Here is a 13,162-nt window from a genome sequence, read left to right as displayed (position 1 = left end):
CTACACAGAGAACCCCTGTCTCAAAAAGAAAAAAAAAAAAAAGTTTTGGTAATGCAAGTTAGAAGGAAAGTGAATTAGGTACAACCTTTTGGATTTACCAAAAACAGAATACATAATGAAATATTTTCTCTGAATTTGTCAAATGTTTATGGACTAGACATTGTTGATATATTTATTCCCTATATATATTGTATAGTTATTGTACTTACCATATATAGTTTTTCTTATATTAGTTATAACCTTTTTATTTTAGACAAAAAGGGGGAAATGTGTCAGGTGGTGGTGGCGCACGCCTTTAATCCCAGCACTCGGAAGGCAGAGCCAGGCGGATCTCTGTGAGTTCAAGGCCAGCCTGGTCTACCAAGTGAGTTCTAGGAAAGGCGCAAAGCTACACAGAGAAACCCTGTCTCGGAAAAAAAAAAAGTGGGAGGGGGGGAATGTGGTGATAGTTTATTTGTGCTCTCACAAATAAAGCTTGCATGGAGATTACAGTGTGGAACTAGTCACTAGTGAACCATAAAGACCAGGCAGTGGTGGCACATATCTTTGATCCCAGTACTTGGGAGGCACATGCCTTTAATCCCAGCACTTGGGAGTAGGAAACAGTGAGAGAGGCAGAGAGATGAAGTGATAAGACAGGTGGAGACAAGAACTTGGCCACTTTCAGGCTGAGGAGTTGGCCAGGTAAGAGGTGTCTGTGGCTTGTTCCTTTGAATCTCTGATTTTTCAGCATTTACTCTGATATCTGGCTCTCGGGTTTTTATTATTAAGACAAATTAGAATTCTCAATATAGGTAACTATTTGTATTAAAAGCAATGAGATCACTCAGCAGTTAAATATTTGGTATACAAGCTTAGCTAGTATCCTGAGTTAAACCCTGGGACCCACATAAAAGTCTAAGGAATCAACTCCATAAAGTTGTCATCTAACCTCTTAACCCACACTGTGGCAGGCGCACACACACACAGAGTTTAAAAATCTAAAAAAACTGAAATGAAATAAAATGGTCTAGCGCAGCATTGACTGAACAGCTATTCATTAGATGAGACAGTTAAATCTGAAAATCTGATTTAGTATCTCAGTGCTGCCAGCCAAACTGAATGAACAATAGCCTACCACTGGACAAGGACACTTCCAACATTATAAAGTATGACTGTGACTGACAAGTGCTAGTCTAGAGGAAGCTGGTAACAGCAAGAAAACCCTGCAATATGGTGAGTAAAATGATACAGGATGCTAGCAAAGCATAAAACAAAGGCATCTAAGTGGGCCTTAGAAAGAAAGGGATTAAGGATACTTCCTACAATAAATGGTAGGTCAGCGAAGCATAGGAGGTTTGAAAAGCAAAGGGTGGTGAGGGGATTTATATTTTAGGCAATAAGAAAAGTATAAACAAAAACAAGTAAAATTTGAAATGTTAAAAAGTACCAAGTGGGAACTGTTTCACTGCAAAATGCAAAAGTCAAACTGCAATGATAAGGATGCCATTCTACATAAACAAAATACAGGTTGGTTGGTTGGTTTGTTTTAAAGACACAGTCCCTCTATGTAGTCCGACTGTCCTGGAACTCACTATGCAGACCAGGCTGGTCTAGAACACAAAGAACACTTGCCTCCACCTCCTCAGTGCTGGGTTTAAAGTAATTTTCTTAAAAAGAAAAATCAGTCACTTTGAGCTCTCAAAATTTAGCTTAAATTGATGGCAGAAGAGTTGCAGATACTTCATGAAGTAATAAACTTATGTTCTAGTTCCCAATAATTATTTGAATCCAAATGAGAGTGACTCATACCAAGTGTTGAAAACTGCCTTGTCAAGTTACATTTAAGTGTGCAGATATGATACCAAAAGTTAGAAAACCCACAATGCTATCCTAGCTTCTCACACGTTGACACTGTCCATCAATTTTACTGTTGTCTTCGACCTATTCTCTCCTGTATGGTGCTGAAATTTAACACACTCACTTCTCTCCTGAAACACCATAGTCCCAGTCTGGGAAGACACTTTACTACACTAGAGAGAAAAAACTGAAAAAACAGACTTCAGCTATCATATTCACTGCACAGCAGCATTTACTGTCACATGCCCTGTAGTATTCTTTTATCAAAAAGTATCCTATTGAAAGCCATCCTTCCTACTTACACACCAGACCTGCTTTCCTTTTGCCTCTATAGAAACTTTAGCAACTCCTATCTTTCCTGAAATCACAAATATTTTGCTCTCATGTTTCATTTCTAGCATCATATGACCTTTATAAGTCTCATCAAATTTTTATTTTGTTTTTCGAGACAGGGTTTCTTCTTTGTAGTTTTGGCGCCTGTCCTGGGTCTCGCTCTTTAGGAACTCACAGAGATCCGCCTGGCTCTGCCTCCTGAGTGCTGGGATTAAAGGAGTGCACTACCATTGCCTGGCTTGTGTGTATGTGTGTGTGTGTGTGTGTGTGTGTGTGTGTGTGTGTGTGTGTGTGGCTTGAGGCTGGTATGGGAACACATGCCTACAATTCCTGAGTGCTGGGATTAAAGGAGTGCACTACCATTGCCTGGCTTGTGTGTGTGTGTGTGTGTGTGTGTGTGTGTGTGTGTGTGTGGCTTGAGGCTGGTATGGGAACACATGCCTATAATTCCATCACCAAGGAGGATAAGGAAGGAGATTGTGAATCTGAGGTCACTTTGAACTATATAACTTCTCTTAAAAGCCTTTGAAAATTAAATTAATTAAAATTAAAAATATAATTTCTCAGGTCTATTTTCCTCACTTGTCATGATCCACTTTTCTAGTCCCCTCTGTAAGATTAATTCCTTGCTCTTTTAAGTCATTTTGTGCTATCACAAAATACTCCAGACTGGGTGATTTATAAGGTAAAAAGGGTTACTGACAGTTCTGAATGATGGAGAGTTCAAGCAGCATAGTACCAAAGTATGGTATGATCCTCTGGTTATGTCACAACTGCTGTAATACCCAAAAGGCATAAGAACTCAAGTGCAATAAGGTCTATTTCTTAGTTTTTGACCAGTAGTAGGTAGTTCAACAGGTTATCAGAGTGTTCTATATTTCCACATCATTCAGGAATTTAGGCTGATGGACAATGAATCATTTATAACATTGTTTGGAATGAAAGTATCATAGCTATCATTTCAGTTCCAGCCAGCCAGAAAAACAAAACAAAACAAAACAGAATGGAGGATATTTTTATGTGCCAGATCTAGAACTGGTACAAATCATTTGTGTCCATATTCTACTAGCTGGAACTCAACCCTACGATCACACCTGCCTAACTACAAAGAAGAAGTGTTACCTTTCTATGTATGAAAGGAAAAGAAAATATGGCCATCATGAACAGTATTTTGCCCCGGGGCGTCATTTCAACCTAAAGAGTCATAAATCCAATTACTTACTCAAAATTGTAGACAGCAATAGTTAGTTACCTGCCTCTAACTTAGCATCCCTACAATGAATTCCTGACCTGGTCTTCTCCCTTCTCTTTGGTACCTCTTTTTCTTCAGCACTCCACACTCAGTCTACAACAAATCCAAGGTTTAGGATGTGGCTCACTAGTACAGTACTGCTAGACTGTACAAAACCTTGGGTTTAATCACCAGCACTGCTGTTGGGGGCTGCATGAGACTCATCAGATTTGATCTACTTTCAAGCCATCCAAAAATCTGCCCCCTTCTCTGCTCTCCTGCTACCACTCTGAAAACTGCAGTACTTCCTCCATGGCTCTCCTGCTTCTCCCTTGTCCCTTACAGTCTGTTCTTTACCCTCTAACCAAAGTGTTTCTATTAGGTGTGACAGGGACTTGGGAAATGCCATGCAAGCATGAAAACCTAAGTTCAGATTGCCAACACCCATGTAAAAGGCTGGGCACGATGGTAGGCTCCTAGTAATAGAGACAGAACAGGAAGACCCCTGAAGCTTGCTGGCTAGACAATCTAGACAAATGAGTAAGTTCCAGGTTCACTAAGAGACCTTGTCTCAAATAAATAAGGTGGACAGAAATTAAGATAGCTGACAGCAACCTCTAACCTCCACATGCATACATGAGCATATGCACACACATACACATGTGCATACACACATGAACAAGTAAACACACTCGAATTGTGTGAGATCAGGTCACTCAGCTCTGGCTACTGAAATCCTGCATAGGGCTTTCCTTTTCCTTTAAAATGTTAAAGTCCTTTACAATGGCCTTTGGCCATGCCCCAAGCCCTCTAGAATTTCATCTCCTATCGACTTTCAATTCTTTTGAGTTACTCCAGCAACTCTGGCCTCTTGCTACCTACCTCTTTAAATAAGCAAGCTACATTCCTCATAGAAGTTTGTTAGTTCTACAAGAAACACACTTTCATTCTGTATTCTTCTGACCTCTTGAAGCTTTTGTTCAAAAGCCACCTTCTAAAACTGAGGTTTACCTTGTTCTCCCTGTTTTAAATTTCAGCCTACCTTCCCCAGGCCTACTCTGCTTTCCTTGAAAATTTCCACAATACTTACTATCTTCAAACATACTTTATAATTTCCTTTTTAAAGCCAGGCATGATGGTGTGACAAGTGCCTGCACTAAAGAGGCTGAGGCAGGATGATCTTAAATTCAAGGCCACCTTGGGTTACAAAGTACTTGTTCGAAGATACCCTTAATTACCTAGTGAGATTCCATCTTAAAAAAAAAAAATTAAAGCCAGGCGGTAGTGGCACACGCCTGTAATCCCAGCACTCAGAAGGCAGAGGCAGAGACAGAGACAGGTGGATCTCTGTGAGTTCGAGGCCAGCTTGATCTACAAAGTGAGTTCCAGGACAGCTTCCAAAGCTACAGAGAAACCCTGTCTCAAATAACAAAAAAAAAAAAAAAAAAAAAAAAAAAAAGAAAAAAAAGAGAAATTTACATAAGGGCCTGGAGAGTTAGCTCATTCATTAAGAGCTTTTACCGCTCTTGCAAAGACTCAGGTTTGGTTCCCACATGATGGCTCAGAACCATGCCTAATTCTAGTCCCAAGTGATCCAATCCCATCTTCAAATCCCTGCAAGCACCAGGCATATAAGGGTGTTATATATACATGCGTTTTTGTTTTGTTTCATTTTGTTTTTGACATGAGGTCTCATATAGTACCAGCTGGTCTCAAACTGCCTAAAGTTGCCAAGGATAGCCTTGTTTTTACCTCCTAAGCATCAGGATTGATCACTGGTGTGTGCTACCATGGCCAGCCTACAAATTTCCTTTTTGTCTATTTATGGTTTATTTGTTCTCACACAACTTGCAACATGTACCTCTCTATCAGAATGTAGACTACAAAAACAGTACAGATTTTTGTTTTGAAATATGTTCTTAAACTCATAAATTACTACCTGACATATTGTAGGCACTCAAGTATTTACTGAATATATGAATACCTATTATACTATGAACTAATTCAATGCAAAAGCCAGCAATGTAGTGTTAGGTGACAGCAAAGCTACTAGCGACCATAGTTTTAAAAATGCTAAAGCAAAGTCATGTGTATCACCTTCCCTATAAGACCTCAAGACAGTCCTTGTACTATCACATTAATCCTCTTTTCCTTGTTTATCAAAAAGTCAACATGTTGCCACTTCATGTTTCTTGGATTCAAAGGTAGTTTCAAAACAACATTAACAGAACTTAGCCAACATTCAGTTTTAGGCCAATCATAAGTACTGTCAAAATTTCATAACTAGAACCTTTGTTAAGTCTGTCACAGGATTTCTTTTAAAACAAGCAAATATACAACAAAGATTTCTGGAAGAAAAGTCTTAAATATACTTACCTTTTGTCTTGAAAATCACCAGAAAAATAATAGTACTGTAATTCTGTGACAGCTTTTATATATTCCTCATTTTATTCTCCTACCAATCCTTTAAGCCATTTAACACAACTGGGCTAACAGAAGTTCAGTGCACAGCATGAAGAGGCTTGTGGGGAAGAAGGATCAAAAGATGCCAGCCAAAAGCTTGCAGTAAATGAATTATGTATTAATATAATGAAACTTATTTGCAATTGTGTAATTTTCTGCTAATATGAGAAGCCATGAGTAGGAAGAATCTATGGATGAAATATAGGCAATCATGTAAAAACTAAGAGAAATGAATACTTCCAACAGCTTTAGAATACCCTTGTAAGGACTACTGAATTCTTTGAACTGTAATCTGTTCCTTATCTGATGGCCTCTGGAAGTATAGTAATATGATGGAGGAATGATGCTGTGGGCACAACTCACTGCTAATTGTGCACTTGACATGCACAAAGCCCTAGGTTCACCTCCTACTCACCCCCCTACCCCCGCAGAAAGAAACAAAAGCCAAAAACAATTCATTAAATTATTTGAAAGTAATTAAAATAGTACTTTTGTTTTGTTTTGTTGAGACAGGGTCACTATATAGCCCTGGTTCTCCTGGAACTTACTGTGTAGACTAGGATGGCCTCAAACTCACAGAAATCTGTCTCCCCCTGCCTCATGAGGGTTGAGAGAAAAGGTCTGCACCATCACACCCAGCAAAATAGTAGTACTCCCATACCACCCCTGACCCCCTCGACAGGGTTTTTCTGTGTAGCCTTGGTTGTCCGCAAACTCTCTTTGTAGACAGGTTGGCCTTGAACTCAGAGATCTGCCTGCCTCTGCCTCCTGAGTGCTGGGATCAAAGGCAATGTGTCACCATCATCCACAACATCAAAAATATTATAAAGACAACTATTTGGCATTCATAGAAAATAGGGTATTTTTTAAATGCATATTAAAGTCTCTTTATACATCAATAGCTATACTATCAAGAACTCCTTAAAGTAACCCCAGGGCTGGGGACATGGTTCAACAGGTAAAATTCTTGCTGTTAAGCTTATGAAGACATTAGTTTGCATTCCCAGCCCCTGCCAGTGCTGGAAGGCAGAGACAATAGTATCCCAGGGGCTCCCTCTTCAGCCAGTATAGCTCTGGAGTAATTGAGAAACCACTATCCTGTGGTACTTTCCCCCCAAAGTGCTGTCAATAGCTACAGCTGCATAGTAAGAATGAAAATGAGGTTTTATTTGATATTACTGAGCTTCCAGAAGAAATAAAGCTAACTGAGTTTAAAACAATTTTTACATTCTGTATAACGACATTTCTCAGGGGTCAGGAAAGAATGTTAAAATTACTGGGATCAATTTCTTGATACTAGATAGTCCACAGTCTTGATAGTAGAACTAAAAATAATATTATTTTTGGTCTTTGATTTTTTTTTAAAGATCAAGAGAAAACACAGAAGGCAAAAACAACTGCAGAGGGAAGAAAGAAACGACTGCTTGAAGTTTGGTGCAGACTCCTGACTATCGTGGCTCATTAAGTATGATAGTAAATTAGGTTAGTAAACACTGGAAAGAAAACTGCCTTCCAGAACACATCAATGCATCCACGAAATAGTTAAAGCAGGAACGTGTGAGCCAATGAGAACGAACGTCTTGTTATACTAACGTGAAGTTACCTCTAACACTAAGATAAAGGAAGCACACAGCATGACCTCAAAAACCAGAAGAGCTCCCAAACAGGCCTACTCATTCTGAATCCAAAAGTTCTATAATTATTCATAATTGAGGCTTTACACAAAAGTCAACATAGGTGAACTAGGCAAGGGGAAAGAATAAAGGGCTGCAAACAATTTAACTTCTGAGGAAGACAAAATCTAGTAAACGCTGCTGACAAAAAGGCTTATCTTAATGGGAACTTGGCAGAGGTATCCAGGAATAGGAGCAACAAGATTTTTAAAAAGAAAGGGATTGTGACAAAAAGTTCACCAAGTACTCACTAAAATTAATGTTAAGTTGTCAATGAAACAAAAATGCACTTCTGCAGCTCTAAAGGAGAAAGCAATTGTATGATTGGAGATAAAGGGAAAAAGAAGCAGCAGCACCAAGCACATGGAGGACAACACTGACTTTCTTCCTTGTCACTCACAGAACATGGCCTTCCAGCTGCTGTTAGACCTATTCCTGCTATCAGTAAAACGGCGGAGAGAAAACCAAGAAAGTCTGACTACTCTAGTCTATTGTACTACTTTTTTTCTGGCCTCAAACATAATTAAATCAAATCTGCAATTATGTTAAAGACATTCCATAATTCACATACCCAGTCCAACATTCCTTATGGTTAACTGACAATAGATTGCCAGCATATATAAGCAACTGATGATACAAGATACACACACACACACACACACACACACACACACACATATATAATTTTTTGGTTTTTTGGTTTTTGTTTGTTTTTTGTTTTTTTGAGACAGGGTTTCTCTATGTATTTTTGGTGCCTGTCCTGGATCTCGCTATGTAGACCAGTCTGGCCTCAAACTCACAGAGATCCGCCTGCCTCTGCCTCCCAAATACTGGGACTAAATGCGTGTGCTGGGCCTGGAGAGATGGCTCTGAGGTTAAGAGCACCGACTGCTCTTCCAGAGGTCCTGAGTTCAATTCCCAGCATCCACATGGTAGCTCACAACCATCTGTAATGAGATCTGGTGCCCTCTTCTGTATACATAATAAATAAATAAATCTAAAAAAAAAAAAAGGCATGTGCCACCGACGCCCAGCACAAGATAATTTTTTTTAAATAAAAGGGTGAATGGATGCCTTAAGTAAAGTGTTAAGTCAGGAAAAGGGAAAGGGTTCAGAAAGGGAGCAACAGAGAAATACTGAAGACAAACAGCTACTTTATAGCTTCCCTCTTCAAACAAAATCTTTGCATATATCTAAACAAGTATTAATAACAACAGCTAAAACTTTCTGCATATACACCTTTCTACCGTAGTGAGAATATCACTTTTCAGAGGTATGATGCAACCTGACCTGGCAGGGTTCACAAAGATGTATTTTAATACAGTGGACCTCATTATAAAGTAGATTCCCATCCTAGAATATTCCCTAGCCAATACATTATTATAATTACACAGCTTAGCCAAGACTGGCTAAGAGATCCTGAAAACAGAAAATAATAAAATTCTAATTGTATTACTGTTTTAAGAAACTCTCTTTCTCCACAACACAGCATGAAAGGAACAGGTAGTAAATATCACACCCTGGTATCACACATTTAAGTAATAAATGCATTTATTATTAACCATCTGGTAATATTATACCATGTACCATGTCATATCATATGGTCTCAGGAAGAAAGGTATCATCAAGGAACTATAAATGGTCAGAAGTAAATGCTTAATAGCAAAATTTTTACAAACACTTAATAAACATTTAGTAAGTCCTTGTGATTTATCAGAACACTTTGAGTACCTATAAAGTAAAACAAACACAGGCCATCAAATCTGTTCATTCTCCAGCATAATTTCACATACCACTGTCTATATTCTATGTTGAAGATATATGACAACAGCAAATTTTCTAAAAAATAACTTAATGTCCAAAAAAATTATCAGTTAAATCATACTTTACCTAAGGACACATAAAGTTTGGCCAAACTATTATATTTTGAAAGTTACAAATCTATATATAAAATGTGTTACACAAGCATTAAATTAAAAAGACTAGTTGTAATACATGCAAATGTTTATAGCAATTATACAGAAATTTTGTACTTTAAAAAAAAAATTTTTTTTCAATAATGGATCTCTGTGAGTTCAAGGCCAGCCTGGTCTACAGAGCTAGTCCAGGACAGGCTCCAAAGCTACAGAGAAACCCTGTCTCGAAAAACCAAAAAAAAAAAAAAAAATTTCCTTTAGTTCACATAAAGAAGTTCAATTAAAAGACCACAGGATATTTCAGTTTCTTCTGGATTAATGTCAACTTTAAAATGATCTCTTGCTGGGTGTAGGGACACATTCCTGCAATCCCAGCACTTAAGAGGTAGTGGCGAAAGGACCAGGAGTTCTACAGCCTCAGCCTACTGCTGAGTTCCTGAAAAGCCTGGGCTGCATGACACTATTTCCTGGAAGAATCTATGTTGTTACATATATTTATATCTGTAGTCAAGAGAGGTCCACTTTTTATCTCCCCAGCCAAATGTATTTATCATCTTCTACACAAGACAACTATCCAGCGCCAAACAAATCCTGGGAGGCGGGCAATAGGAAACATCTCTTAACTAAATAAATTAAGAATACAATTTCAGGAGATATGACCGTGCTTTCAGTAAGTTATTCATGATTTAATTTAACTTCAGGTAGCCTAGAGTTTCTCAAGCGCTGGTCCATGGGAAATGCTCAGAAAGTGCAAACAGAAAGTTATAGCCCTCACTATTCAGAAAGAAGGGGGGTGGGGGAGATAAGAGGTCCAAGTAATCCAGCTCCCTCAAGAAAATGACAAAGTCTTCCATGCAGAAATGTAAACTGTCCTAATAACTCTAAAACAAAGTCCTCAAGTTAGTGTCATATCAGAGAATTATCATTTTCTAACTCCTATCCATTAATTTACCCATACTTCTTTCTGTCACAGTCCTCAGCATCTTTACAATGCAAGAAAACCATATTCGTGCTGCAGAGCCAAGTGAAGCCCAGAGGCACCTGTGCCTACCGAGGCAAAGGCGTATCCGATTCCTGGAGAAAACAGACAGCAGATGTGACCCTAGCATTTCTCCATTAAGACAATATATCCTAAAAATAAATGTCCATGTCAACGGAACAAAGCTGTTTATAAATAAGAAGGAATGTGGAGGTGTGGGGAAGACAAGAGGAAGCTTCAGCAAGTTAAGTACCCAAAGCCAGGAAACAAGACAGAATGAATGGTAACTCGGGATAAGGGAAACAGAGTGAACTAGGAAATGGATGGGAAGAGCTTTATTTATCCTTGGAATCTAAGAAGCTTCAGGAAATAAAGAAATTAAGTGGAAACTGACCTGAGCATAAATTCAAACTGGAAGTTGGAGTTATTTCAAATTTAAAAAAGCCAGATGGTGATGATGATGGTGGTGGTGGTGGTGGTGGTGGTGGTGGTGCATGCCTTTAATCCCAGCTCTTGGGAGGCAGGGGCAGACAGATATCTATGAGTTTAAGGCCAGCCTGGTCTAAAGAGCAAGTTCCAGGACAGCCATCCCTACCTACACAGAGACACTCTTGTCTCAAAAAGCCAAAAAGAATAAAAATAAAATATAGAAACACTGAGAGACAGAAAGAAGAAAATGAGAAATAGCCTAGCTCAAATGATGGTACTGAGCACATTTTGGTCAGAGATAGCATAAAAGGGTGGAAAACAAACACTATTGTGAACAGACTGCTAATGATATATCAGAAGTAGAGGATGAATTTCCCAAGTAAATATAATGAAGCAGGAAAAAGAATTCTGCAGAGATAAGAAAGCAAATAGTATGAGACTCGGGAAACCTAAGTAACAGGTTTATCTTTAAGCAAAACCAACAAAATTCAGTCACACTAATCAAGTGTTTGTAAAATATGGTATTGTTTATGTGATACAATGCTCAAATAGTAAATGTAGTAAGTTTTACATACAGAAAAAGAAGAGACTAAATTAAGTAACTTGACAATGTAATAAGTTGCATGATGCAAGGAAAGGTTAAGAGAAGCAAATACTAAAGACAAGTAAACATGAAAGACAAAAAGAAATGGGAAGAAAATGGGAACGAAACAGATCAATTAAAGCAACTAAAAACAAAAAACGCAAAGATGTCAATCAAAAGGTGCCAATCAACCCTGAAAGACTAACCCAAGCGACCAGCAGTGCAAGGGAGCAGGGAAGCAAGTGAAACCTGACGGAATCTTCACAGCCTTGGGGTTCAGGGAGTGGGTCGCTTCCAAAGTGTCCAGAAGGATTTGTGAAGATAACAATAGATAAGGATGTGAGGGAGCGGTGGAATGGGGCAGAAGGCCTCAAAGGACCGGGGTAAGAGAAGCGCAAAAAATGCTCCTCGGTGGAGGCTAAGGTTAGAAGCAAGTGGTACAATTGGGAAATGAGCGGGGTGGTGGATGAGGATGGGACGGAGGTTACAGGTCAGCCTGGGAACACTGACAAACATTATTATTAGAATCTGGGGCTGAAAACAAAGTAAAGGCTACGCCAAAACCATCCCCCGGGCAAATCCTGTCGAGAGAAATCCCCCCAAACAAGTAGAAAAGTGGGAGAGCGACAAGGGCCTGCAAAGGGAAGATGGGAGAGTGGAGAGAGATGCGCTCCGTCATGCCCACGGCCAGGGAGCAATCACACGCGGCAGTTTCTAGGGCTGGGGGGTTCGGGGGTTCTGCCCCGGCCGCCACTGTGCTCCATCCTCGACGCCGTCCCTGCCGGCTAGCAAAACGGGGGGAGGCGGGGGACATCTCAGGGATGCCGGGCTGGAAACCCCAGCCAGGCGTGACCTTCTCCAGCAGCCCAGAGTTTCGGCCCCCGTGGGAAGGCTCCAGCTCTGCCCCCGCTGCCCCGACCCCATCTGGGTGGGGGCCGGGGAACCCCCCGGGCCACCGTGTGTGTTTACGTAGCAAGGAGCCACAAGACGGAGGGGGACACTCGGTCGATAGCCACATCCCCGCCGGCTGCCAAGCACAGGCGGCGCTCCCTCCGCTGCCTCGGCCCCTCTCATAAACCCTGGCCCGCCGAGCCCCCGACGCGAGAGCCCGGAGGAGGGGGATGGCGCCGCCGCTCACCTCTTCGGGAATGGCCGGGTCCGCAGCCGAAGAGGCCGCGGCGCCAGCGCCGGCCTCGGGCTCCATGTCTCCATTGAAGAGAGCCTGGCCCTGCTCGGCGCCGCCGCCGCCACCGCTGCCGCCGCCGCCGCCGCCGCCGCCGCCGCCGCCACCGCCGCCACCGCCGCCGCCGCCGCCGCCGCTGTTGCTGCCACCGCCGCCACTCAGCGCCGCCATCTTCGAAGCGCAAGCCGGGGCCGAGCGGCAGCCGCGGGGCGGGGAGGGGGAAGGGAGGCGCAGGGCGGGCGGAGGCGGGCGCGGAGGCGCGGGGGGCGTGGGCGGAGCGGAGCGGCCGGGGCGGAGGCCACCTCGGGAACCCGCCGGCGGCCCCCGGGCGCAGCCGAGCCTGAGGGGATTGGGGAGGGGACGAGGGGAGGGGGGAGAGGGCAGGGGGAGGGGCGGAGGCGGCGAGGAGTCGCCGCGGCAACGGCGTCACCCGCGTGTCACGGCCGTGACGTCACCGGGGCGCGTGACGTCACCCGAGGAGCACCCTCGCGCCGCCGTCGTCAGGGGAGTGTTCCTTCTCCTCCAACCACCCT

At 41.9% G+C, this 13,162-nt stretch overlaps 1 protein-coding gene across 7 annotated transcripts in view; it reads right to left on the bottom strand.

The window, feature by feature from the left end:
- Positions 1 to 12,857, bottom strand: part of Braf (B-Raf proto-oncogene, serine/threonine kinase) — a 132,115-nt gene extending 119,258 nt beyond the window's left edge. For 5 of the 7 annotated variants that reach the window (XM_036180742.1, XM_036180740.1, XM_036180743.1 and 2 more), the window contains exon 1: positions 12,585 to 12,856. In XM_036180742.1, the coding sequence (XP_036036635.1) occupies positions 12,585 to 12,800 (216 nt within the window). In that variant the 5' untranslated portion in view covers positions 12,801 to 12,856. Of the gene's footprint in view, positions 1 to 12,584 lie in introns of all 7 variants that reach the window. The other 2 variants (XM_036180737.1, XM_036180744.1) reach the window with 2 other exon arrangements.
- Between the last annotated feature and the right edge of the window lie 305 nt (positions 12,858 to 13,162).

This window comes from Onychomys torridus, chromosome 3 (assembly GCF_903995425.1).
Source record: "Onychomys torridus chromosome 3, mOncTor1.1, whole genome shotgun sequence".
NCBI lineage: Eukaryota > Metazoa > Chordata > Mammalia > Rodentia > Cricetidae > Onychomys > Onychomys torridus.
This window is presented reverse-complemented; position numbering and strand designations above follow the sequence as displayed.